Raw genomic sequence first — 26,415 nt, 5'->3', positions numbered from 1 at the left:
CGTGGCGGCTTCCCCTTGTGCGGCTCCAACGGCAGCTTCCCCTTCAAATTCCCCCACTCCAACCCGGCGAGAGCCCTGCAGCTGCTGCGGGACCCTGCCAGCCACCCGCGGCACCCAAGTGCTGCCCCACACCCGCCATGGGTGCTATGATGGACCCCAGCACTGACCTGCCCTGCCCTGGGTGGGCAGCAGCCCCAGAGCTCCACGAGCCCTGCACTCTGTCACCAAAGGCATCGAGGGCCAGACCCCTCCGTCCCTCCTGGGCACCATCCTGGCCCCAGCCAGCACCCGGAGGGGACGGGGTGGGGGCTGCCCTACTCTCCTGGGACCCTCAGCAGGGCTGCCGGACACTGGAGTGGCATCTCGGGGGGCTGCAGCAGACCCGGCCCCTGGCCAGGCAGGGTGGCAGGCACCGGTGGGGACACAGGAGGAGCGGAAGGTGTCTCTTTATATATATATATAAATATATATATATGGTCCAGAGGAGGCCCCGGAGATGCTGGGAGGGCTGGAGGCCCTCTGCTGTGAGGACAGGCTGAGAGAGTTGGGGGCGTTCAGGCTGGAGAAAGAAAGGTCCGTGGAGACCTTGGAGCCCCTTCCAGTCCCTCAAGGGGCTCCAGGAAAGCTGGGGAGGGACTCTGGATGAGGGAGGGGAGCCATGGGACGAGGGGGAAGGGGTTTCCAATGCAAGAGGGAAGATTGGGCTGAGATCTGAGGCAGAAATTCTTGGCTGTGAGGGCGGTGAGCCCCTGGCCCAGGTTGCCCAGAGAAGCTGTGGCTGCCCCATCCCTGGAGGGGATCAAGGCCAGGTTGGACGGGGCTTGGAGCAAGCTGGGCTGGTGGGAGGTGTCCCTGCCCAGGGCAGGGGGGTGGAATGAGATGATCTTTAAGGTCCCTTCCCACCCAAACCATTCTGTGATTCTATGATTCTACATCTATATTTCTCTACGTCACCACCCAGACAACTGCTCGGGGGGCCGTGACCCCTCAACCCTGCAGCTGGGGCAGCCCCGGCCGAGTCAGGTTCCCGCTCTCAGGCTCCTCTTCCCTGGCGCTGGTGGATCTTCCACCCTGCAGGTCCATGAAGGGCCAAGGGGGGCTCAGGACGAGCCACCCTCATGGGGCACCCGTGGCCACCACTATCCCTGGGGGCAGTGAGTCCACGGGGCCATCAGGCAGCATTGCCCAGGACCAGCACACTCATGAGGAAGACCATGAGGAAGAAGACCCACATGAAGAAGCGGTCCATCACCTTGGCCACCTTCTTCCACTCGCCGGTCCGGCGCTGGGAGGCTTGGTGATGCCGGAAGCAGCTGGCGACGTAGCCCACGTTCCTCAGCAGGCCATCATGGTGGCACAGGCAGCGGTCCCGGGGACAGCCCCCTGCCTCGGCACCCACCTCCCCCTCCATGGGGCTCTCCCCCGGCCCCCCAGTGTCCTCCCTGCCCGCCCGCCTGCCCAGCACCCGCTGGGGGCTCTTGCAGCTCTCGCCCACCTCGTAGACACAGCAGAGCCAGGCCATGTGGTGGAGGATGAGCCACCTGGCCCAGGGGGGCATGGGCCGGGCCCCCGGGCCGCAGTGGTGGACGTTCATGATGAAGATGGTCAGCGCGGTGGAGGCCGTGATCATGGTCATGGTGGCGATGTAGTACTTCCCTGCGTGGGTAATGGGTGGTGATGCCGCAGCGGGGTGGGGAGAGACCTGTGCCCACCTCCCCCCATCGAAACCCCCCCTGGCATGGGGGGGTGCCCACCACCCCGGTGCAGACGCCCTGGTCCCATGGGAGGGTCCTGGGTGCCATCAAGGCTCACCGATGAGCGGGACGCTCTCCGAGGGCTGCATGCTCTCCGCCACCAGCAGCTGGAAGACGGTGAGGGCCAGCAGCACTGTCACCCCCAGTGAGACCTTCTCCCCGGAGTCGGCCGGCAGGTAGAAGCCAAGGGGTGCCAGGAAGGAGACCATGATGCAGGGCAGGAGCAGGCTGAAGATGTGAACATAGTGACCAAGGATGAGGAAAAGGCTGAGGTACTTAATGCAGTCTTTGCCTCAGTCTTCAGCAGTAGGACCAGTTGTTCCCTGAGTACCCAGACCCCTGAGCTAGAAGACAGGGATGGGGAGCAGAATGAAGCCCCTGTAATCCAAAGGGAAACGGTGAGGGACCTGCTTCAGCACCTGGAGCTGCACAAATCTATGGGGCCGGATGGGATCCACCCAAGGGTATTGAAAGAGCTGGCGGAAGTGCTTGCCAGGCCACTTTGCATCATTTATGAGCAGTCCTGGACAACCGGGGAGGTCCCAGCTGACTGGAGGTTAGCAAATGTGACACCCATCCACAAGAAGGGTCGGAAGGAGGATCCGGGGAACTACAGGCCAGTCAGTCTGACCTCGGTGCCTGGGAAGGTCATGGAACAGATCCTCCTCAGTGCCATTACACGGCACATGCAGGAGAACAGGGTGATCAGGCCCAGTCAGCATGGGTTTGTGAAGGGCAGGTCATGCCTATCAAACCTAAGATCCTTCTACGATAAGGTGACCCACTTAGTGGATGAGGGAAAAGCTGTGGATGTTATCTACTTGGATTTTTGCAAAGCTTTTGACACCGTTTCCCACAGCATTCTCCTGGAGAAACTGGCTGCTCATGGCCTGGACAGGTGTACTCTTCGCTGGGTAAAAAACTGGCTGGATGGCCGTGCCCAGAGAGTGGTGGTAAATGGAGTTAAATCCAGTTGGTGTCCGGTCACAAGTGGTGTCCCCCAGGGCTCGGTGCTGGGGCCGGTTCTCTTTAATATCTTTATCAATGATCTGGATGAGGGGATCGAATGCACCCTCCGTAAGTTTGCAGATGACACTAAGCTGGGCGGGCGTGTTGATCTGCTTGAGGGGAGGTTGGCTCTGCAGAGGGATGTGGACAGGCTGGACCGATGGGCTGAGACCAATGGTATGAGGTTCAACAAGGCCAAGTGCCGGGTCCTGCACTTGGGTCACAACAACCCCATGCAGCGCTACAGGATTGGGGCGGAGTGGCTCGAAAGCAGCCCGTCAAAAAAGGACCTGGGGGTGTTGGTTGACAGCCGGTTGAATAGGAGCCAGCAGTGTGCCCAGGTGGCCAAGAAGGCCAACAGCATCCTAGCCTGTATCAGGAATAGCGTGGTGAGCCGGACTAGGGAAGTGATCACCCCCCTGTACTCGGCACTGGTGAGGCCCCACCTCGAGTACTGCGTTCAGTTTTGGGCCCCTCGCTACAAGAGGGACATTGAGGTGTTGGAGCGTGTCCAGAGAAGGGCTACAAAGCTGGTGAGGGGTCTGGAGGACAAACCTTATGAAGAACGACTGAGGGAGCTGGGGTTGTTTAGCCTGGAGAAGAGGAGGCTGAGGGGAGACCTTCTCGCTCTCTGCAACTCCCTGAAAGGAGGTTGGAGAGAGATGGGGGCTGACCTCTTCTCCCTGGTGACAAGTGATAGGGTGAGAGGAAACGGGTTCAAGTTATGTCAGGGGAGGTTTAGATTGGATATTAGGAAACATTTTTTCACTGAAAGGGTTATTAAACATTGGAATAGGCTGCCCAGGGAGGTGGTGGATTCACCATCCCAGGAGGTGTTTAAAAAAAAGGGTAGATGGGGCACTTAGGGACATGTTTAGAAGTGGCTTTTGTCAGGGTAGGTTAAAGGTTGGACTTGATGATCTTAAAGGTCCCTTCCAACCTCAGCGATTCTATGATTCTATGTAGAAGGAGGCGCGGCGGCGGAGGAGCAGCGTGTAGGTGACATCAGGGTAGGGCTCAGAGCAGCAGCCATAGGTGATGACGTTCCTCGTGGCCGGTGTTATAGATTGTGGCCCAATAATTGACAGGAACCAGTCCGATTAATCAAATTAGTTTATTAAGCAAGCGGCAGCAAGCAAAACAGCGCTGGGCGGCCGGGGAGTCTTTGCTCTGCCAACGGCGCACAGCCACTTCCCGAAAGTAGTTGATTATATACTCTTCTGGTTCCCGTATATGTGTCAATCCTGGTATATTCTGTGTCTGAGCGACGTGTTGCTAGGGGGTCGGTCTTGTCCCGCCTCCTGATGGTGGTGGGGCTGAAGGCTCCTCATCTTTATCAGTGTCCTTGGGGAGACTCTTTTCAGCTTATCTCACAACTTAGCTCTTCCCTTTGAAGTGTTAAAACACACCAGATGCCTGTGATTTAGGCCTTGAGGTATCAAAGTGCCCCAGACAGCACACCGGATGCCTGTGATTTAGGCCTTGAGGTGTCAAAGTGCACCAGATAGCACGCTGGATGCCTGCGATTTAAGTATGTGAAGAGTCGAAACAGTGTAAGTTTTCACCAGCCTTTAAGAAAGCCTGATTTGATTAACAAACATGATTCTGTTTATTACAATCCCCCCCCCCCTTTTTTTTTTTTTTTTTTATTTACCATTTTGTTCATCAAATCTTTGGAGTTCAGCGTGACTTAAAGCTAATGTTTCTTCTATTGCTGGTTCCTGATCTAATGACTCGTATTTAGCCCTGAGAAGCATTAAATGGGCAGCTTCCAGTCTGCCCTTTACAATTTCAATTACTCTGTTCAATATACAAGGGCCAAATGTTAATCCCAAAATTAATAGTAGCATAGGTCCCGCAATGGTAGACAATAGCGTAGTCATCCATGGGGAATAATTGAACCAGGATTCATACCAACTTTGCTGTGCTTCTCTTTCTTTCTTTCTTTTTTCTAATCCTTCTCGTAGTTTTGTCATGGTGTCTCTAACTACTCCAGTGTGATCTGCATATACGCAGCATTCCTCATCCAGAGCAACACACAACCCCCCTTGCTGTGCAAACAATAAGACACCTACAAGATTTAGTAAAATTAAAATTAGAGTGTGGCGAGAAGGGTGGAAACCCGGCCGGCTAATAAGTTTAGTTTGAACACTCACTCCAATTACCCAGTCCTTTTCAGTGCTATCACTCCTCCCCGGGGCATTTCGTGCGATTCCCTTGGTTAACACTGAGGCAGTCCTCCCAGTGTCTTTGTACAGTCCCACTCTTTGGGTTCTGTTCTCCACAGCTTTGTACTCCTCTGCCTCGCTCGTCAACTCGGTTGCTTTGAGCCACGAGGGGTATCATCTTCTCGGCAGCAGGGGTAGTCTTCAGGGACTGCATCGATTCCAAAATCCTTCCAACACTCATAACATGGGAATTCGTCTGATTCCTTTCCACAAGTTATACAGTCCTCCCGAGTTCTTTTAGTCTGGATCACCATTAATGCCGCTCTTTTTGCTTCTTGATCAGCAAGATTGTTTCCTCTGACTAATGGGCTTAATCCTTTTTGGTGTCCTTTTAAATGTACTACGGCTATTCCCGCTGGTCCTCGTAATGCTTGTAAGACCTGGATTATTAATTCCTGGTGTATTAATCCTTTTCCTTGAGAATTTATTAAACCCCTTTCTTCCCAAATTTTTCCAAAAGTATGCACTACGCCAAAGGCATATTTTGAATCCGTATATATGGTTCCAATTTTACCTTTTAAAAGTTGCAAGGCTCTTAATACAGCATATAGTTCACAAGCCTGTGCAGACCAACTAGGACTCAGAGGTCCTGATTCTATTACACTAAATGTTTTCCCATCAATGATTGCAAATGCTGATTTTCTCTTTCCTTCAACTACCCGGGATGATCCATCTACAAATAGCTTTTCTCCTTCTCCAAGTTCTTCCTCATCTAAATCTGGTCTGATTTTTGTTTGCTCCTCAATGTTGTAAAGACAATCATGATTTATTTTGTCACTCGGCTCCCCATACAAAAACTGTGCTGGATTCTGCACGCTTGTTACCTCGAGTTCCAGTTTGGGAGAGGAAATTAGGATGCCTTTATATTTTAGGAGCCGGGGCATCTGTTATCCATTTGTCAGCTTTTTGTTGCAAAATTCCCCTGATGTTGTGAGGTGATAATACCCTCAATTCTCCTCCAAAGGTAATTTTATGGGCTTCCTCTACCAAAAGGGCTGCGGCTACTACCACTTGAAGGCAGGTAGGCCAACCCCTACTTACAGGGTCCAGGAGTTTAGATAAGTATCCCACAGGTTTCTTTCTTCCTGCCCATTCTTGTGCTAATACCCCAAATGCGGTCCCTTCATCAACATTGATAAATAGATAAAATGGTTTCTTTACATCTGGCAGGCTCAAAACTGGGGCATTTACTAAATCAGTTTTTAGTGTTTCTAATTGTTTATCATCATCCTCCGACCATTTCAATAATCCATCCTTAGTTAATTTGGTATAGAGGAACTTCACCTTTTTGCTATAGTTCTCAATCCATTGCCTGCAATAGCCAAAGAGACCTAATAATTGCCTAACCTGTCTTTTAGTTCTAGGAGCCGGTAATGACAATATGCCATTCACCCTTTCGGGGTCTAATTTCTTAGTTCCCTTGCTTAGTCTGTGTCCCAGATATTTTACTTCTTTCTCAACAAATTGTAGTTTTGATTTTGATACCTTCAATCCTTGTAAACTCAAAAAATTTAGTAACTTAATACTTTCCTGCCTCACTTTTTCTTCGCTATCACCAGCTAGGAGCAAATCATCCACAGATTGGACCAGTGTGACTCCTTCACTTAACTCATACCCCTTCAGGATTTGTTCTAAGGCTTGTCCGAACAAGTTCGGAGATTCGGTAAACCCTTGGGGCAATACCGTCCGCCGTAATTGTTTCCGATGGTTATCTGGGTCTTCCCATTCAAAAGCAAAGTAATCTCGGCAATCTTCTTTGAGAGGGCATGCCCAGAATGCATCCTTCAGATCTATTACACTATACCATTGATTATCGGGCCCTATTTGACTCAGGAGGGTGTGTGGATTCGCCACCACCGGGAATCTAGCTATTGTTCTCTGGTTAATTTCTCATAAGTCATGTACTAACCTATATTTTCCATCCGGCTTTTTTTTTTGTTTTTTTTTTTTTGTTTGTTTTTTTTTTTTTTTACAGGCAGGATGGGAGTATTAAAAGGAGACATACAGGGTTCTAGCAACCCCTTTTCAAGTAATCTTTGGATCTCAGGTTTCAAACCTAGCCTCCCTTCTCTAGGAAGGGGGTATTGTTTTATTCTGACTGGTATTTCTGGGTTCCTTATTGTTACTGAAAAGGGTTCAATATCTAACTTACCTACTGTTTCCAGGGTGTACCAGACTTCAGGATTTATTTTCTCTTCATCTATTACTCGTAAGGGACACAGTTTAATTTTTTTTAGTGTTTCATTTTTTACTTCTAAGCCAATTCCTAATTCAATCATCAAATCTCGGCCCAATAAATTATAGTCTGCTTCAGGCATGAGTAGCAGGGACCCCACCCCTACCTTAGAATGGGTTTCAAAAAACACATCCTTTATTACGGGTATTCCAAAAGGTTCTCCTTTTGCTCCAATAACCTGTGTAGTCGCCGAGGATATTTTACATCCTTGGGGCAATTTTTGAACGGTAGATCTTTCTGCTCCCGAGTCCACTAGGAACTCAATTTCTTGTTGCTGGGGACCCACTTTTAGTTTTATCAAGGGCTCTCGTGTTTTTTTTTTTTGTTTTTTTTGTTTTTTTTTCCTCGGGTTCCCAGCAAATAGAGCCCCTGACACCCCTAGTCTTTGAACATTTTCTCATCCATCATTCTCTTTCTGCAGTCCTTTTTAACATGCCCTTTTCCTCCACAATAAAAACAAACCACAGTTCCCCATTCTCTCCCTCTTAAAGGTTTTCGGGTCTCCTGTCTTATCTGGCGAGCTTCAAACCCTTTTCCAGGGGTTGACGTCCTTTGCCCTTCTCTGACTGCAGCTACCAACATTCTGGCTTGTTTCTTATGTATTTCCTCCTCCCTGCGGACATACACTTTCTGGGCTTCCCTTAACAATTCATCCAAACCCCTATCCTGCCAATCCTCCACTTTCTCCAGCTTCTTTCTAATGTCCGTCCATGATTTAGCTACAAATTGGTTTTTTTCCTACCCCCCTGTTTCTTCTCTCTCAAGTGATATAGATTTACTCTAGTCTCTGACCTTATCCACAAGTGTGCATATTCACTCTCCTCCAGGCTAAAGGGTTCCTTAGAATTAACATAAATATGTAAAGCCTGGCATATCCAATCTTCAAAGGACCCAAAACCGGGCCAATACAGGTGGTCACTTCTAATTTGTTTCCCACCCCAAACTTCCATACAATAACGTATCATTTTTGCTTTATCCTTACCCTGCCTAGAAGGGTAATCATCCCAATATTTAATCATTAATCCTAACAAACTGTCTGGCGGTATCTGGGGTAACCTAACCTTAGGCACCGACCCACCCATGGGATCAGAAGGCTTGCTTTTCTTCTGTCCCATCTTCCGGAGTGCCTTCACACACGCACACAATCTTTTCCCCCTGTTCGTGGCCCAGTCCCTCGCGGGAGATGGGAACCGCACTACTAAGGGGTCCGCACTTGCTTCGTCCTCAAGTGGACGTCTCACACAGGCACACTCCAGGATACCCAACCCCAACCGAACGGATCACCGGCCTATACTTACTCACTCCTGAGTCTTCGTTCGGGTCTTCGTGCACAAAGTTTACGGGGTTGCCGGCTTTTATTTGCTTGCTGCCGAATTTCGAGTTCGTCGGTAGAGGTTTTGGGTGTAAAAACCCCCAACAGGGGCCGCTTACTCAGCGGGGCGCCCCCCTGTGAGGTTTACAGCCAAATTGCCTCTATCCGAGTTACGGCACCAAATTTGTTATAGATTGTGGCCCAATAATTGACAGGAACCAGTCCAATTAATCAAATTAGTTTATGAAGCAAGCGGCAGCAAGCAAAACAGCGCTGGGCGGCCGGGGAGTCTTTGCTCCGCCAACGGCGCACAGCCACTTCCCGAAAGTAGTTGATTATATACTCTTCTGGTTCCCGTATATGTGTCAATCCTGGTATATTCTGTGTCTGAGCGACGTGTTGCTAGGGGGTCGGTCTTGTCCCGCCTCCTGATGGTGGTGGGGCTGAAGGCTCCTCATCTTTATCAGTGTCCTTGGGGAGACTCTTTTCAGCTTATCTCACAACTTAGCTCTTCCCTTTGAAGTGTTAAAACACACCAGATGCCTGTGATTTAGGCCTTGAGGTATCAAAGTGCACCAGACAGCACACCGGATGCCTGGGATTTAAGTATGTGAAGAGTCGAAACAGTGTAAGTTTTCACCAGCCTTTAAGAAAGCCTGATTTGATTAACAAACATGATTCTATTTATTACAGCCGGCATGCCCAGCGCCTCCCACTCCACGTTCTCCACGAAGTCCGTCAGGTCCCCGGTGTCCAGCTGGTTGCGGAGGTCGATCTGGTTCCCGTTGTAGGTCCAGGAGCCGAAGGTGAGGCGGCACCGCTGCCCATCAAAGGGCAAGTAGGAGACATCCACCTTGCAGGAGCTCTTGGTGATGGCGGGCGAGTCCCATGTGATGTGCCCGTCGGAGCGCAGCACCACGTTGGTCTCCACCGAGCCGCCAAAGCCGTCGTCGGTGCTGGGGGAGGGATCGCTGTGGGGCCAGGATGGCCCCGAGCCCCACGTGGGGCAAGGGTCTGCGGGGCCGGGGCCGAGCACTGGTCCCCAACCCCGTGTCCCCTCCCCACGTCACCCCCAGGAAGAGGGGGCTCGCTGCCCCTGGTCACCCCCGTGGTGGCACATCCCAGCTGCCAGGTGGGTGGCACACCAGGCTGATGCCAGCACCTCCTGCCGCCGCCTTCTCACCCAGTCGAGGTGACCGTCTCCCCACATCCCCCACACCAGGACCCCCCCTGCTCCCCGTTGGCAACACCCCCAGCCCCAGCCTCAGCCCCCCCAGCTCCGGGAGCAGCCGGGGGGTGGGGGAGGGTGAGCAGCACCCACTCGTTGTAGAGGATGATGATGTGCGGCCGCCAGACGTAGCTGCTGGGGATGCGGATGCTGTCGATGCCGCCGTAAGCATCCTTGTCCCAGGCGAGGTGGGCGTCCAGCCAGGCCTGACGGACCCACAGGTAGGAGGTGAGGACCTGGTTCACCTTGTCCTGCCGAGGGCAGAGGGTGGGGGACGGGGACGGGGACAGGGACAGACCTCGCTGCCCCCCTGTGGAATAAATACTACATTGGCTAAAAACACAAAAGTACAGCATTGTTCACACAGGAAGGAAAAGTAGAAAATCAAGAGGCTTCTGAGGGAGAAAACAGCCGCAGCTGGCATGAAGAATACAACACCTGTGGTTCCCTGATAAGCTACATGAGGTACGGGACGGGATGCAATTATTCTGCGGCTTTACCTTAGGATGTATAGCGGATACGGGAATGGGATGATACCAGGAAACAGATAAGCTGCCAATTAGCTGCCTGCTCCATACTCGGAGCCAACATTTTGTCAAATTTTGATGAAATGCTGTCCTTTGTGCGAACTTTGCTCATTAGAATGTCATTATAATACCAAAACACATCTCCACCCCGAAGGCTACCCGCCTGCAAGGTGCAACTGCTCCTTCTTGAGCCTGCGCCCTGAGCTTCTCGTAAACTAGACCTTTAATTGTGAAGCGAGAAAAATTTACACCACTCATGATAAAAGTATGTATGACTAAAGTCACTCAAACTCCACCTCGAAGATAACAAATAGTAGAAAAATAGCCCGAGAGAGGGGGGATACCCAGGGAAGACACCATCGCAAAGAATTCCATCACTGACTTCTGGGAGCAGGCGACGGGCTGAGCCTCTCTTCCCCCCCATAGGGACGCCTTTGGGTAAGACTTAGATTATACCGAGGGCTTCCTCGGGAAACTTAGAAATTTCTCTAGAGACTCTCTTTTCTACATGTATAGCCAGGCTGTATCGTTAGAACTTTGTCCCGCGTTTTGTAGATGTAACAATACTTTCATTTGCACGTGCTTTGCAGACAGTGTATTTATCACCGGCTGCCCTAAGAACCTATCTATCTGTTGCTTAAATAAACTGCACTTTTTGAAGTAGCTTGTCCTTTTGGTTTCTCACCGAACGCGACCAAAGACTCGAGAGTGGCCGTGCTAGTTCATGAGCACGACTGGACTGAAGGTGCAGTCCAGTAGTAGTGTATCCATCCAGCCAGCCAGCCAGCCTGTCCAGGGCCCTCTGTAGAGCCTTCCTTCCCTCAAGCCAATCAACACTCCCACCTAGTTTGGTGTCGTCTGCGAACTTACTGAAGGTGCACACAATCCGCTCATCCAGATCATTGATAAAGATATTAAACAAAACTGGCCCCAAAACTGAGCCCTGAGGGACACCACTGGTGACCGGCTGCCAAGAGGATTTCACCCCACCAATCACAACTCTCTGGGCACGGCCATCCAGCCAGTTTTTAACCCAGCAAAAAGTACACTTGTCTATGCCACGATTCGCCAGCTTCTCCAGGAGAATGCTGTGGGGGACGGTGTCAAAGGCCTTACCAAAGTCCAGAGAGACAACGTCCACAGCCTTCCCCGCATCCAGCAGGCGGCTCACATGGTCATAGAGAGAGATCAGGTTGTTAAGCAGGACCTCCCTTTCCTAAACCCATGCTGGCTGGCCCTGATTCCGTGGCTGCCCTGCACTTGCCGTGAGAGCTCACTCAAGATGATCCTCTCCATGATCTTCCCTGGTACCGACGTCAGGCTCACAGGCCCGTAGTTCCCCGGATCCTCCTTCCGACCCTTCTTGTAGATGGGCGTCACATTAGTCACTCTCCAGTCATCTGGTACCTGCCCTGTTGACCAGGATTGTTGATAAATGATGGAGAGAGGCGTGGTGAGCTCTCTCGCCAGCTCCCTGAGTACTCTTGGGTGAATCAGTCGGGACGGACAAACGACAAGACTCTCCTTGAAGAGTTAAGTTAAGCTCTCTCTTTATTACAAACTTGGCTTTCTTATATATCTAATCTTTTGTTCATGTGTTCTTTCTACGCATTAGCGTAGCTTCCTCAAATAATGTCTGCCCTAGGTTTGTCCATTGCGTTACACTAAATGCCGTAACCGACGTTACTTCTACTCCCTCTTCCTTTCCCCACAATAGCATTTTTCGCAAGGTCACTTCAGGGAGGATTACGCCCTGCCGCTTTAACAGCAGCGTCCATGTGGAGAGTACAGTCTGCTCTTCCTTAGTTAACTTCTCTCCCATGTCCCCAGTGGCTCACCTATTACAGGTGTCTTCTGAAATATGATCCGGATCCGTCAACAGCTCTGCCCGCTGTCTTCAGCTTCACTGGGCTCCGTCCCCACGACTATTTCCAGTCGTCTTCTTCCTCAGTATCACGTCGGGGTCACCAATTGTCGTTTCAGTCGGGACGGACAAACGACAAGACTCTCCTTGAAAAGTTAAGTTAAGCTCTCTCTTTATTACAAACTTGGCTTTCTTATATATCTAATCTTTTGTTGACACTCCGTTCACGTGTTCTTTCTACGCTTTCAATTGGTTAGGTTACATAGCACACGCGCTCGTAGCTACAATACGATTGGTTATTGAAATCCTGTTCGCATTGCTCAAAATCTGGCTTCCTCACAGCCTAACTCTCCTTCTTCTCTGAAGCGATCTTCTTCTTTCTCCTTTTTGTTACTTTGCCCTTATATGACGCAACTCGCGGCCTTCTTACGGCTACACTGCAATCTCTATCTCTTCTGTCAAAGGGTCTACGGGCCCGCCGCATCCCCCAACATGTATGTTATTGCATGCCTTAGTAGACTGCTCTGTGTTATGCCCTGCGAGACTAAAATGAACCCAGCAGAAGCGGTCTCCTGAGCAAGGGGGTGGAATATGGGAAAGCAACGGCAGATCGGCGAGGAGGATTGTAAATACACTCAAGGGACTCGCACCTGGGTGCTGGAAAACACATATATCACACCAATCGTTATTCAGTCTCGGGTGCTGGCAAGAAAAACGTTTGGATGACATAAGCCTGTGATGGACTCACAGACACCTCATCTAGCTGCTTGAGAATCTTGGCCTGTTGTGGAAGAAGATCAAAGCACAGTACCAGCAAGAACAGGGAGTCCGCATGCGCTCCTGCTAACGAGGACTCTTTTGCTGCCAAGGATTCGTGATAACAAGGACTCTCTTGCTGCCAAGGATAAGTTTAACAATGCTACTAGTACCGCTATTTCTGAGTTGTTGCTGGATGTAGATAGTATTCGATATGCGATGTTGCAAAACAGAACTGCTACTGATTTTTTGCTTTCAGCTCACAGACATGGTTGTCAAGATTTTAAAGGACTGCATTGTATGAATCTAAGTGACCACTCCAAATCCATCCATGCCCAGTTGCAGGAACTGCACCGACCGAACCAGCAACTTGTGGAGACCACTGGGTGAAATCTCTTTGCTGGCTGGACTTGGGGGTGGGGTTGGTTGAAGCAAATTATACTCATTGCCTGTGTGGAAGGAATTTGTCTGTTATGTTTAGTATGCTGTTTGCCGTGTGTAATAAGCATTATACGATCAGTTGTAAATGCCGCTTTGCATCGTACCCTCGTACGAGTTGTAGAATATGTTGCTCTAAAAACTATGTGTGTATCCATGAGAACCCGACCTTCACAGAAGAAGCTAAGACGGGATTACAACAATGTAGTCACGTATCAGACAGCCGCTGTTAGCAAAGCTGGATCATGAGTTTGGTGAGACTCGCTGCATACGCTGGCCACGCGTGCAGCGACTCTGGCCTGTACTTTTCTACTCAGTCCAGTGCAGGAGAGTCTGGTGGGACTTGCTGCGTGCACTGGCCACGCGTGCAGTGACTCTAGCCTGTACTTCTCCACTCAATCCAGTGCAGGATATAAGGGGGCTGTCTCGGGTCAGAGACGGGGAGAGAGACATGAGCGAGGGGGAGAGAGACATGAGCGCACTTTGAAGATACAGGGGATGCCCTGAAGCACTGTGTCTGCCCCCGCCCCCCCCCCATAAGTTCTATGTTCATTAACCCCAACAGCTCCGAAGGCATTACAGCATGTTGCAAGATAAGATATAGTCTACTACTGCTGCAAGACGCATTGAACACCTTCCTACAAGAATTTCAACTTTATGCCCTGATAGGACAGTGGGATGATGCACTCGCAAAGAGCCTGACTGCACTAGAGTGGGTATTTTTGCCACATACCTTTTCAAAACCAGTAACTACGATGATTGAAATGTTACCGCGATTGTTTTTCCAGGGTCGTTTGTGCTGTCAGCAGCTTTCTGGAATGGATCCAAGCCACATACATGTCCCCACCAAAAAGGATGACCTTGACCCTTGGTTAGCACAAAGTCTTAACCTCCTTAGTACATTATATTGGGCAAATAAATTATTCTTTCCCCTGGCACAGACTATTACAGTCACTTTCACAAATTCCTTTACAGCCGCGCATCCTGCTAGCACCAAAGCCTCTTGATGGCACCTGTTCGGTGTTTGCAGATGGTTCAGGGACACAGTAAAGGCTTTGGACTTATTTCAACAGGAACTGCTAAAGGTAGGCAGAATCTCAATGTGTTACTGGTATTGTTCAAAGACTTGAAGGAGCATTTCTAAAACAAGTAGAGAACCAATGGTTATTTAGTCTCTTACTGCAATTACTGTTGCTTTTATGAAAAAGACAGTTTCCTTATTTTATTGTCCAGATACGCTCTCATAGCTGTTTACTTGGCCCGTTAACTGAGGGAAACACAGTTGCGGATTATCACACTGTTGGTAACAACTCCCAACATTATGCAGCAAGCTAAAATGTCGCATGATTTTTTTTCATCAAAATGCGAAGGCATTGAGGAAGCAATTTTCTTTGACACAACAACAAGCACGTGATACTGTGTGAACGTGTGCCGGTTGTCAGCAGCTGGCTCCTCTGCCATCCTTTGCGGGGGTTAACCCGCGAGGGCTTACGCCTGATGAACTTTGGCAATCCGATGTTACGCGCATTATGGAATTTGGACATGTTTCAGTTGATTTGTTTTCTCACTTTGTTGTAGCTACTGCTCATACAGGAGAGAAGGCTTGTGATGTTATTCGACGTTGGTTGCAATGCATCGCAGTCGTGGGAGTACCGAAAACTATAAAAACTGATAATGAACCAGCTTATGTGTCTGCTAAAGTACAGGTCTTTTTTTTTTTACAGATATGAGGTATTAAACATGTCACCAGTATTCCTCATTCCCCGACTGGGCAAGCAATTGTGGAGCGTATGCATCATACTTTAAAAACCATGCTTGCTAAACAAAAAAGGGGGAATCCCGTAGGTATGACACCTCAAGAGTGAGTGTATAAAGCAACTCATGTTTTAAGTTTTCTAAACATGTCTTCTTTGTCATCCACAGCAGTAGAGCGACATTTTGTAAGAAGTGTTGAATGGCCTGAACAACCAAAGGTGTATTATAAGCACCCTAAATCGGGGTGCATGCTAACCACAGATAATACTGCAACAAATAGAAGTTGCGAGCAAGACAATTCTGTAATGATTTGTACTTCTCATCCGTCTCTTTGCTTCGGCTCAAAATGCAAGTATACAAGAATGTAATCAATCTTATTGTGTAAAGTTAATGCTAGTAAGGTATAAAACAGCAGTAATATGGATAGGGAATCGGCAAAACGCATTAAAAACACGTCTTTCTCTGTATTGTGATTGGGAGTACAACTCTCGAAGACTTTGTGTTACATCTCTCCCCTGGAATACGTTGCTACATGGCTGAGAAATGGTTAAACACCATCTCCAAGGTGCTTTTGACATGTCGTTGCAAGAAAATATTCGTCCTTTACATGACCAGCTAAAAGCTCAAATACTAAACATTCAAGACTTAATGAACCGCAATGTATTTGAAATATTACAAAAGGATTTCTCGTGGGTAAATCCAAAGAAATTGGCTTTCTGGGCTAAGTTTAGGAATCTGGGTATTTATTGCCTTAGCAGGGTTCTTCTTGATTCTGTTTTTAATTGTGTTTAGTATGATATATAACCTGCTAAGAGCGTCACAACGAGTAGAAGCACGAGTCATGGCCACCTTGTTAATAAATGGTCTGGTGTTAAACAAAAAAGGGGGAGATGGGGCAGATCTACGAGCAGAGGCCTGCGTACGGCCAAAGACACAGTGAGCAGAGCACACAGTAAACACAGAGCCAAGAGAACAGTTCGTACTTTCACTCCATCCTGTGACGACCATATAACGTTCCCGAATCTCGGACAAAGAATAGGGCTAAGTATTCTTCCTTCGCTGGGAACAGCCATGGCATTGAATATGTTGAATAAGATAGGGTGTTGGGCAAGTAAACAGATAAACCTTACAACTGAAATCATATCTAGCTTGCTCACTGATGTTGATAGCATTCGGCATGCTATGTTGCAAAATCGAGCGGCTATTGATTTTTTGCTGTTAGCTCAGGGTCATGGATGTGAAGATTTTGAAGGTATGTGTTGCATGAACCTTTCCAACCACTCATCATCCATTCATAAGCAGTTGCGGGATCTGAAGGATAACATGTCCAAATTAAAAGTGGTCAAAAAGCTTTCGATGATTGGTTAAGCTCATGGGGTATAACGGGATGGTTATCAGATTTACTAAAGCAAGGGCTCATGCTATTGTTGGTTATATTACTATTGGTTATGGTAGCCTCGTGTGTTCTCCACAAAGTGACTGACATGATAGAAAATGCCATGCATAAGGTCTGGCTGGCTCAAGAAGAAAAAGGGGGGATTGTAGGAATGTGTCTGAGAGAAAATGGTCACGTGAGCCAGCCTCCCTACTATGAGAGATTAGAGCAAGAGCAAAACAGGTGGTAGAAGATGGAATCAGTACATGGCAAAAACGGGAACTGAGAAGGCAGAAAACATGTTGTGCTAATGACTAAGCAATTTACTATGTGAATTCTTGTAACCAATCTGCTGTGTGAACGAACTGCATGGACAGCGCGTGGACAGCGTAACTAGCTAATCAGAAATAAGCGAGTCGCGTGTACGGCGACAACACAGGGTATAAAAGGTGATGATCTGTGCTTAATAAACGGCTTCTGTTGGTTCACATTGGATCGTCTGGAGGCCAGTTATTTCTCCTCACCTAGCCAGCCTCGGAGCAGATCTCTGGGCGGTAGTCTTAAATAGTCGTTTAGCCCTAAACAAGACCTGCAACGTATTCAAGAGACATAACACTAGGAACATGCTGGTTTGAGCATCCCAAGGATATTCAAAATTCTCAAAAGCTGTCATGCCTGACCCGAAGGAGAAAAGCCGTTTCCATCAGAGGTGACACGATAAGGGAATGACTGAGACAAAGAGGCTCCAGCAAAGGCTTGTAGAACATCTCTTATCACACAGACAAAAGGACAAAGTGATTCCTACTGGATTAGCGTCTGGAAGGGTAGTCATACATTTAACCAGGGCTAATGACATTGAGCAATTTTTTTACCAAAAAGGAAAGAAATCAACCAGTCAGATAATCCCTTTAGGTGTAGCATAAAGAGAAGCAAACAGCGGCAGGACATGCGGCAAGAATTTTAGGCGCCTCGCACAGACTGTAAACCCTGGAGTACCCAACCAACGGGAAAGAGGGGAGGGAAAAATTGGGCCGGGATTAGGAAATAAAAAGGTGTGGTGTTTCAAGAACGGAAAGTGTGCCTACTTGCTAGGTCACCCGCTCTTGCAAGAGCGTGAATAAAAATGTGCCTCCCAGAGGATTCTGCCTGAGCCTATTTCATTCGGACCGGAACTTATTTCTCCCACCATTCTGTGTGTCCAGAGAAGGGCAAGGGAGCTGCTGAGGGCTCTGGAGCACAGGCCACGGCGCCGGGCCCTCAGCCGCCCCACAGCCGGGCGCAGCCCCGCCCCAGGCCCCGGCCCCGGCACCGGCCCGGCCCACAGCGGCGGCTGATGGCGGCGCTCGGGGGTTCCCTCACAGGACGCGGCGGTGTTCCCCCGCCTCCGATTATTAACTGCTCCTAATTTTTCAGACAGGCAGAGATGATCTGTTACCGAGCATCCCAAGGGAGATCAAGAGAGACTTCTGGGCCTTGGGATGACTAGGAAAGGGCTCAGGAGCGCAAGTCGTGTTCTCCTCTGTCGTTGCAGGCCCAGGGAAGGATGAGGAAAGCAACAGGAAGAGCCAGCAGATCAATACCTGGCTGCGAGCCTGGTGTCAGCGGCAGGACTTTGGGGTTTTTGATCACAGCATGGTTTGACAGGACAGCAGGCCTGTTGGAGACAGATGGGATACACCTGCCTCAAAAGGGGAAAAGGATCCTTGCACAGGAGCTGGCAGGGCTCATCAAAGGGGCTTTCAAGTAGATTTGAAGGGGGAAAGGGATGAATCCGGCAGCAGAGACACAAGGGTCGTTGATGGGTTAGAAGCTACAGCTGCTCCTGGGAATGGTCAGGTAGGAGTGAAGCCTTCTTCCAGCAAAAAGGTGTCAGGACCAGTAGGCCAGCTGAAGTGCTTCCACACCAATGCCTGCAGCATGGGCAAGAAAGAGGAGGAGCTGGAAGCCATTGTGCAGCAGGACAGCTATGACGTAGTCGCTGTCACGGAAACGTGGTGGGCTGACTCGCACGACTGGAGTGCTGCATTAGATGGCTACAAACCCTTCAGAAGGGACAGGCAAGGAAGGAGAGGAGGTGGTGTGGCCCTGTATGTTGGGGAGTGTTGTGAACATCGAGACCTTAATGATGGTAAACACTGGGGTTGAGTGTTTCTGGGTAAGAATGAGGGGGAGGGCCAACAAGGCTGATATGATGGTCTGTTATAGACTGCCCAACCAGGACAGAGAGGCAGGTGAAATATTCTGTAAGCAGGTGGGAGAAATCTCACGATTGCTGGCCCTTGCCCTGGTGGGAGACTTCAACCTACCAGATATCAGCTGGGAACACCATACAGCTGAGAGGGAAGAGTCTTGGAGGTTTCTGGGGTGTGTGGGGATAAATTCCTGACACAGCTGGTGAGGGAACGCACTAGGGAAGGAGCCCTGCTGGACCTGCTGTTTGTGAACAGAGAAGGACTTGTGGGGGATGTGATGTTGGAGGCCGTCTTGGGCACAGTGACCATGAAATGACAGAGTTTTTGATTCTTAGGGAAGCAAGGAAGGGTGCCAGCAGAACTGCCACCATGGGCTTCTGGAGGGGGGACTTTGGTCTTTTCAGGAGCCTGCTGGAGAGAGTCTTCCTCTAGGTTTGGCTCAACACCCAGAGGAGAAGTGAAAAACTGTCTTCTCAATGGAAGATGACAGCGAAGCTGAGCAGAATCGCTGGGCTCACCTACCTGATGGCTGTCTGAGACGTGTCTTCCATTGGTCAGACGACAGGGACAGATGTAACGCTGCCTTGCTCTGTAAAAATGGAATTGGGCCCTGCACTCGGGATCCCTCCCTCCTCCACGAAAGATGAAACTGGAATTTGGACTACTGGGGGAAGCCCCGTCTTACCAAGAAAATACTCAATGGCTTTGGCTAGGCGGTTTTGTGATAAAACACATGGACGCGTGTGCGACGAGCGAGGGAAACAAGCAGTCGACTCAATATGAGTGATAAAGCAAGCTTCAGCTTTATTGCAGCTTCATCAGACTTTTATACTCTTATACTTAGATATACCTATTTGTCTTACAACTATTGGCTGTGCGCTAAAGATTACATTATTCATACTCCTCCTACATGCAGTTTCTTGGGTCCAGGTTAGTTCCTGTTCTCTCACAGTCTACTTTCTCAAAGTTGTTTATCTGACTTAAGGAAGGTCAGCACGGCCTTCAGCATCTTTCTTATCAGTGTGACTCGGAATTCTCCATGCAGGCAGGCATAGCTTACTTCTGACAATCCTGCATGGCGCCGTGTCCGTTCTCATATAGCCATTCCTCAACACGGGTGACAATTTTTAACCAGATTGAGAAAAGGAGGACAGTCCCCGGAAGACATATGGCAGTAAAGGGGATTGTGAGTTCTTGGCCCACAGGTTGGAAGTTTTCCGGTGCAAAACCCAAGCAGGAGGCTGGAGGGCAACCGTGGTCATACTTCCCATTCCAAAGGCTGCAGATGGGTTATGCTGACGTGCCTCCTGTGGAAGGCGTTAAGCACCCGCTGGTAATCATGGATCAACCCTCAGGAGGAGTAGAAGCTTTTACGACCAGGAAAGCTGATCCCCCAGGAATGGTCAAAGCACTTTTGTGGGAAATCATTCCCAGATACTGACTAAAATGAAACCAGAGGATCAGACAGGGGTTCTCATTTTTCAGCAGGAATACTAAATAATATCTATAAAAGTTCAGCCTGGAGAAGAGAAGATTGCGGGGAGACCTTGGAGCCCGTTCCAGCCCCTCAGGGGGCTCCAGGAAAGCTGGGGAGGGACTCTGGATGAGGGAGGGGAGCCATGGGACGAGGGGGAAGGGGTATCCACTGCAAGAGGGGAGACTGAGCTGAGATCTGAGGCAGAAATTCTTGGCTGTGAGGGCAGTGAGCCCCTGGCCCAGGTTGCCGAGAGAAGCTGTGGCTGCCCCATCCCTGGAGGGGTTCAAGGCCAGGTTGGCCGGGGCTTGGAGCAAGCTGGGCTGGTGGGAGGTGTCCCTGCCCAGGGCAGGGGGTGGCACTGGGTGGGCTTTAGAGGTCCCTTCCCACCCAAACCATGCCCTGAAAGGGTGGGGCCCTTCTCCTTCTCCTTTTCCCCTTCTCCTTCTCCCTCCCTTCTTGTTATGGTTTGAGAAACCCACCACAATTTCTTGTCCTTTAGACAACTACTCTCTCACCCGATGACCCCTCCCCACCCGGGAAGGGGAATTGGGGAAAAACAAGGAAACAGGAGGGTTGCAATAGAAATAGATTTACTAGGATAAAACTAAAGAATTAACCTTAATAATGCTAAAGAAGCAGTGTCGATCCCGATATCAATATAAAATACCCAAGGACTACACCCAGCCCATTCCATCAGCAGGAAGCCGTGCACTCCCAGCAGGGGACAGCCAATGGGGGACACTGCGAGCGCTGTGGCTTCGGGAGGAAGGGAAGGGCTCAGGGCTCCGAGACCGCGGCAAGGAGTTCTCTGGACCACCGCCATCAAGGGAGAGTCGAACTACACAGCAGACTTTATATTGAACGTGATGTTCGTGCTATGAAATAGTCCTGTTGGCAGCTTGGGGCAAGTGCCCTCCTTCTCTTGCTCTTCCTCATCCCTTGCTGCGTGTCACCAAGGGGGGCCCTGACTGCCCTGTCATGTCACAAAGCGGGGCTCTGACTGCCCCACGATGTCACAAAGCGGGCACGTAAACCCCGGCCACACTATAAATGGGGGACGCGGTCCCCACTGGAGCCGTCAGCGGATGCTGGGCACCGCAGTCTGGCATTGTCTGGGCAGACTGCAGCCTCGGCCTCTGACACCCCAGCAGTCTTGCGGGTCCCGTCACTGGGGACCCAGGAGGACACTGGGGAGCCGCATCGCGGTTCTGTGCTGGTGACTGGGAGCACCGCAGCCACACCGGAGTCGGTGCCATGGGGCGCTCTGACGCCGTGTCTCCCCTGGGCCCTCTAATCCTGATCGTGACAGGGCTCAGCATATTCTCATCCGTGCTGCAGAGCAAGCGGCTTCAGGTAGGTGACTGTTGCACCACACTGTGCAGCGGTGTGGGGTGGCGAGGGATGGCATGGGGTGGTGTGGGGTGCTGTGGGGGCCTGTGGTGTGGGACTGGGAAGTGCTCCCGTCTCACCCAGCTCCTGGGGACCTTGCAGAAGTGGTGGAAGAAGAACAAGAAGAAGCGTCAGACAAGCAAGACAGGAGCCCGGCCAGAGAAGCAGAGCGGTGAGTGGCCCCAGTATGGAGCACCCTGCAAACGGCCGACACCCCACGGCAGCCCTGAGCCGGGGCTGTGCCGGCAGCTGCTGGCCGCTCACTCTGTCTCCTCCCTCCGCAGCTTCTCAGCCAGTGGATGGAGGAGTGGAGAAATCCCGGCCCAAGCAGGAGAAGCGGTGAGTGTGGGGGAGACCCCAGATGCTGCCCCAGACCCTCACCCCGTGCCCTGCCCCTGCCTGCGCTGGGCAGCCCTGCCCACCGGCCAAGGAGGGGTGCTGCCCGCGGGTCCCGCTGGGGTCTGGGGTGCAGCGGGGTCTCTTTCTCCTCCTCTGCAGGGCGAGTGCGGAGGCCTTGAACAGGAAGCCCCTCTCCCCATGGGCCCCAATGGCCACCATGAACACAATGACAGACAGAGGCTGCTCTTCCTTCAGCTCCCTCTACTCCTTCCCGGAGCCCTGGCCTGGTGCGATGGCGGAGCTGGCAGCACTCGACCGCTCAGGACCGTGCCATCCCCCCAGGGCTGTCAAGGGGAGGGTGGAGGAGCCAGGGCCAGCCCTCTGCCAGGAGCCCCCACAGGAACTGCCGACAAGGACCAAGCAAGAGCCGGTCCCCAGGGAAAGCAGGGACAGGACGCAGAGCCCTGTGCACACGCAGCCTTCACCCTACAGCACCCCAGCCATGGCCACGGACCAAGGGGAGCTGGTCATGGAGCTCCTCCGCTGTTTCGAGTGCACCCAGGAGATGGCCAGGCAGTGCTGTGAGATGCTGAAGGTGCTGCAGGCCCGTTGGCAAGGGGCAGCGGGAGCCTGTGACCAGAACCTCCCCGGGGAGCCCCTCCATCCCCTGGGCACGATGGCGGCGCAGGAGCAGCTGGGGGCCACAGTGAAGCCCCGGCACCTGGGAGTGGAGTGGCCGTGAGTGGATGCAAACACGGATAAGGCTGAGGATGGGGACATGGACAAGGAGAAGGACACGGGAGCAGACATAAGTGTGAAGGAGAAGGAAAGGAGCAGCCCTGTGGAGCTCGGCAGGGGGAGCCTGGCAGAAGTGTAGAGAAAAAGCAACGTGGGGCCGGGCGAGAACAACTCCATGGGGCCAAGCACCAGCAGCCCCCCAGGCTCAGGCAGGAGCACCCCCATGGATGCGGAAGGGAGGAGGGACAGGGCGCAGAGCCCCATGATTGTGCTTCCGCCGCCCAGCAGCCCCCCAGCCAAGGCCACGGACGAGAGGGAGCTCTTCTTGGAGCTCTTGGACACTGTCAAGACCTTGGAGGAGGAGAGGCAGCAGCATGGCAAGCCTTTGAATAGGGAGTGTGACCAGGCGTCCCCAGGGCTGTGCCCACTAGGACGGTGCCTGTGTCACTGCTGCACCCGGCTCTGGCACCGCCTGAAGGACTGCTGGAGACGCTGCTGCTGGCCGCGCCGTGTCTGCTTCAGCAATTTCCCCCAATGGGTGGGAAGTGTGGGGCCAGGAACCCCCTGGGGTGCCCCTCTTCTGAACCAATAAAAAAGTCAATATTTTCTCTATCCCTGTGACTGTCAGCAGATCAGTTTTGTCCCTTGACAGGAGCAGAGAATCAGTTTTGGGTAACGACAACAGTAGATGCTACAGTAATGCCCACTCTCCCGTGGAGATGGGGGGGCCCTTGAGCATTACACTCCACCCAGAGAGATAGACAACTTCTATTACCGTTAGAAGATGTCGTACCCTCAGCTCATGCCATGATCTTACTTGACATATTGGAAATTATCCCCGGTACGAGAGTAGATCCAAAGACAATTTCTAGAAAGCTTTGCAGATCCCGGCTGTTCATTGGAAGCTCTGCAGCGCAACAGAACCTAAAGAGCGCTGTCAGCAACCATCAGGCCGTGTGCTTCCCTCAGGCGTGCAAAGACCTGATGCTCATTGACGCGGGTCAAGGCTGTCGCACACCTTTGGTGGCACATCCTGCGTGACACCACAGGGCTGTGACATGGGCACCAGTTAATTTACATCCGCTCTAGACGTTTGTGTGTTGCCAAAAGGGAGCAGAACCACGAGTGCAGGCTGACGCAGGCTACAGCTCTGCAAGCAAACAGGGCGCACGGACTCCTCTCCTCATGAGCACATTTCCCTGCAAAAGGGTGGGGTTCAGAAAAATCGGAAAGGATAAGAAAGTTCCCAGTTACTAAACGCCTAAAAAAACCCCAACAAAACAACCAAAACCAGCCCAATGAGTGAAAAAGAATCACGGTACAAGCACAGGCCACATCCTTTAACTTTTTGGCCTTCGGTCTAGCTAAACAGTGAAATGGTCTCCGCTGCTGAAGTTCAAGTGCCAAGTCTGGGCAGGGCTGGGAGTGCTCAGCCTGGAGAAGAGGCGGCTCAGGGGGATCTCCTCCACGCACATCAATACCTGCAGGGAGGGTGCCAAGAGGACGGAGGCTGGAGCTGGTCATCACCGCCGTGAGCAGTGGCAGCAGCTCGGGGCGCTGCTGAGTTCATGGGAGGTTTTGGGATGGTGTGAGACCCGTGAAGGGGTAATGCCAAGTCCTCCTGTCCCTTTGCTGAACATCTCCTTCTCTCCCTTTGGGGCGCACAGGCCTCAGACTTGTGCTCCCACACTTTTCTGTGGGCCCAGAAGGCAAATGTGTGGAGCCTCTGAAAGCATTTTGCCTGGAAGGGATCGACTCAAAGGTGTGTCTTCTCAGGGATGCCCGCACCTCCCCTTCTATCCCTTGCTGACCCTCCACCCCCTTCCCTTTCTGTCCGCAAGCCTTCCCTCTTGTGTCTGCTCTTCCCCAGGCTGCTCCTGCCTGCTCCTGTGTCCGTGTCCCTGTCCTTGTTCACGTCTGCATCTGCGTCCATGTCCCTGTCTGCCCCCAGCCCCAGTTGCTCCCTCCCAAGGCACTGGGGTGTCACGCTTTCGGCTGGGGTGGGGATGACTTCCTTGCGAGCAGGTGGTGTAGCGCTGTGTTTTGGATTTGGGATGAAAACAGTGTTGGTAGCGCACTGGTGGTTTTAGCTGTTGCTGAGCTCTCAAGGCCTTTTCTGCTCCTCACGCTGCCCGACCGACAGTGGCCTGGGGGGCACAGGGAGTTGGGAGGGGACAGAGCCAGGACAGCTGACCCCGACTGAGCAAAGGGACATTCCGTGCCATTTGACGTCACGCTCAGTATATAAAGCCGGGGAAAGAAGAAGGAAGGGCTGATGTTCAGAGTGATGGCGTTTGTCTTCCCAAGTCACCGTCACGCTGCCGGAGCCCGGCTTTCCTGGAGACGGCTGAACCCCCGCCTGCAATGGGAAGCAGCCAACGGGTTCCTTGTTTGGCTTTGCTTGTGCGCGCGGCTTTTGCTTTGCGTATTAAACTGCCTTTCTCTCACGCCACGACTTTCCTCCCTTTCCCACTTCCCATTCTGTGTGTCCAGAGAAGGGCAAGGGAGCTGCTGAGGGCTCTGGAGCACAGGCCACGGCGCCGGGCCCTCAGCCGCCCCACAGCCGGGCGCAGCCCCGCCCCAGGCCCCGGCCCCGGCCCCGGCCCCGGCCCCGGCCCCGGCCCGGCCCGGCCCGGCCCACAGCGGCGGCCGATGGCGGCGCTCGGGGGTTCCCTCCGAGGAGGCGGCGGTGTTCCCCCCGCATATCCCTGCAACGTGATCAGGAACTAGTGCTGAAGGGCCGTCTGTGTCTTCTCGCGAATTCTCACTCGCCAAGGGACAGCTTCGGGGCAGGTACGTCCGCAAGGGAGCGGGGGTTGGTGGCGAAAAAAGGCAAAACAGGGGCTATTCCGGAGCTGCCCGGGGCCGGGGAAAGGCCGGGAGGGCGCAGGCCGGCCGCGAGGGCCGGCAGCTGGCGGGGGGGCGCTGACGGGCCGGGCCGGGGCGAGCAGGAACGGCGCTCAATTTAAACGGGGTGTAACGGCCCCCACCGGTCGCTTCCCGAGGGACAGCTTCGGGGCAGGTACGTCCGCAAGGGAGCGGGGGTTGGTGGCGAAAAAAGGCAAAACAGGGGCTTTTCCGGAGCTGGGGAAAGGCCGGGAGAGCGCAGGCCGCCCAGCAGAGCCAGCAGCTCCCAGGGGGGCTGCTGACAAGATGGGGGACACAGCAGATTCCCCGCCCTCCCTCTGCCTAGCTGAAGAAGGTAACTAAGAGGACAGGGGGCTGTGGGAACATGTTCCTGCCCGGCGAAGCAGGCGTGTCTCCCCAGTAACTCCCTGGCCTTCCAGGTACCCTGAAAAACCAGGTACGAGGCTCTGCAAGGGGAACCTAATGCTGACGAGGAAGATAATGCAGTGTCCACAGAGGTGTTGCCAAGGTTAAGCCAAACCACACCTCGCATCAAAACGTCTTCAGTTAAGAAGAAAAGACGGGTCACTGTTGTAGGCGACTCCATCCTGAAGGGAGCGCAAGGCCCGATATGCAGACCAGACCCACTTCTCAGGGAAGTGTGCTCAGGGAAGGGGCCCGGGTTAAAGATACCAGAAGAAAACTTCTCTCCCTGGTAAGCCCCTCAGATTATTAACCGCTCCTCATTTTTCAGACAGGCAGAGATGATCTGTTACCGAGAATCCCAAGGGAGATCAAGAGAGACTTCTGGGCCTTGGGATGACTAGGAAAGGGCTCAGGAGCGCAAGTCGTGTTCTCCTCTGTCGTTGCAGGCCCAGGGAAGGATGAGGCAAGCAACAGGAAGAGCCAGCAGATCAATACCTGGCTGCGAGCCTGGTGTCAGTGGCAGGAC

General features: G+C 52.0%; 1 protein-coding gene across 1 annotated transcript in view; it reads right to left on the bottom strand.

The window, feature by feature from the left end:
• Nucleotides 1–1,171: 1,171 nt before the first annotated feature.
• LOC128902063 (neuronal acetylcholine receptor subunit alpha-10-like) overlaps nt 1,172–26,415 on the bottom strand; it is a 42,851-nt gene continuing 17,607 nt past the window's right edge. Inside the window, exons 2-6 of the mRNA XM_054184404.1 lie at nt 9,860–10,011; nt 9,236–9,494; nt 3,725–3,820; nt 1,813–1,990; nt 1,172–1,656 (exon numbers count right to left, since the gene is read on the bottom strand). Coding sequence (XP_054040379.1) covers nt 1,172–1,656; nt 1,813–1,990; nt 3,725–3,820; nt 9,236–9,494; nt 9,860–10,011 — 1,170 coding nt within the window. The remainder of the gene's footprint in view (nt 1,657–1,812; nt 1,991–3,724; nt 3,821–9,235; nt 9,495–9,859; nt 10,012–26,415) is intronic.

The sequence above is a fragment of the Rissa tridactyla genome, chromosome 1 (genome assembly GCF_028500815.1).
Source record: "Rissa tridactyla isolate bRisTri1 chromosome 1, bRisTri1.patW.cur.20221130, whole genome shotgun sequence".
NCBI classification, from domain to species: domain Eukaryota; kingdom Metazoa; phylum Chordata; class Aves; order Charadriiformes; family Laridae; genus Rissa; species Rissa tridactyla.
Note: the sequence above shows the minus strand (reverse complement) of the source record. Positions and strands in the feature narration are given on the sequence as shown.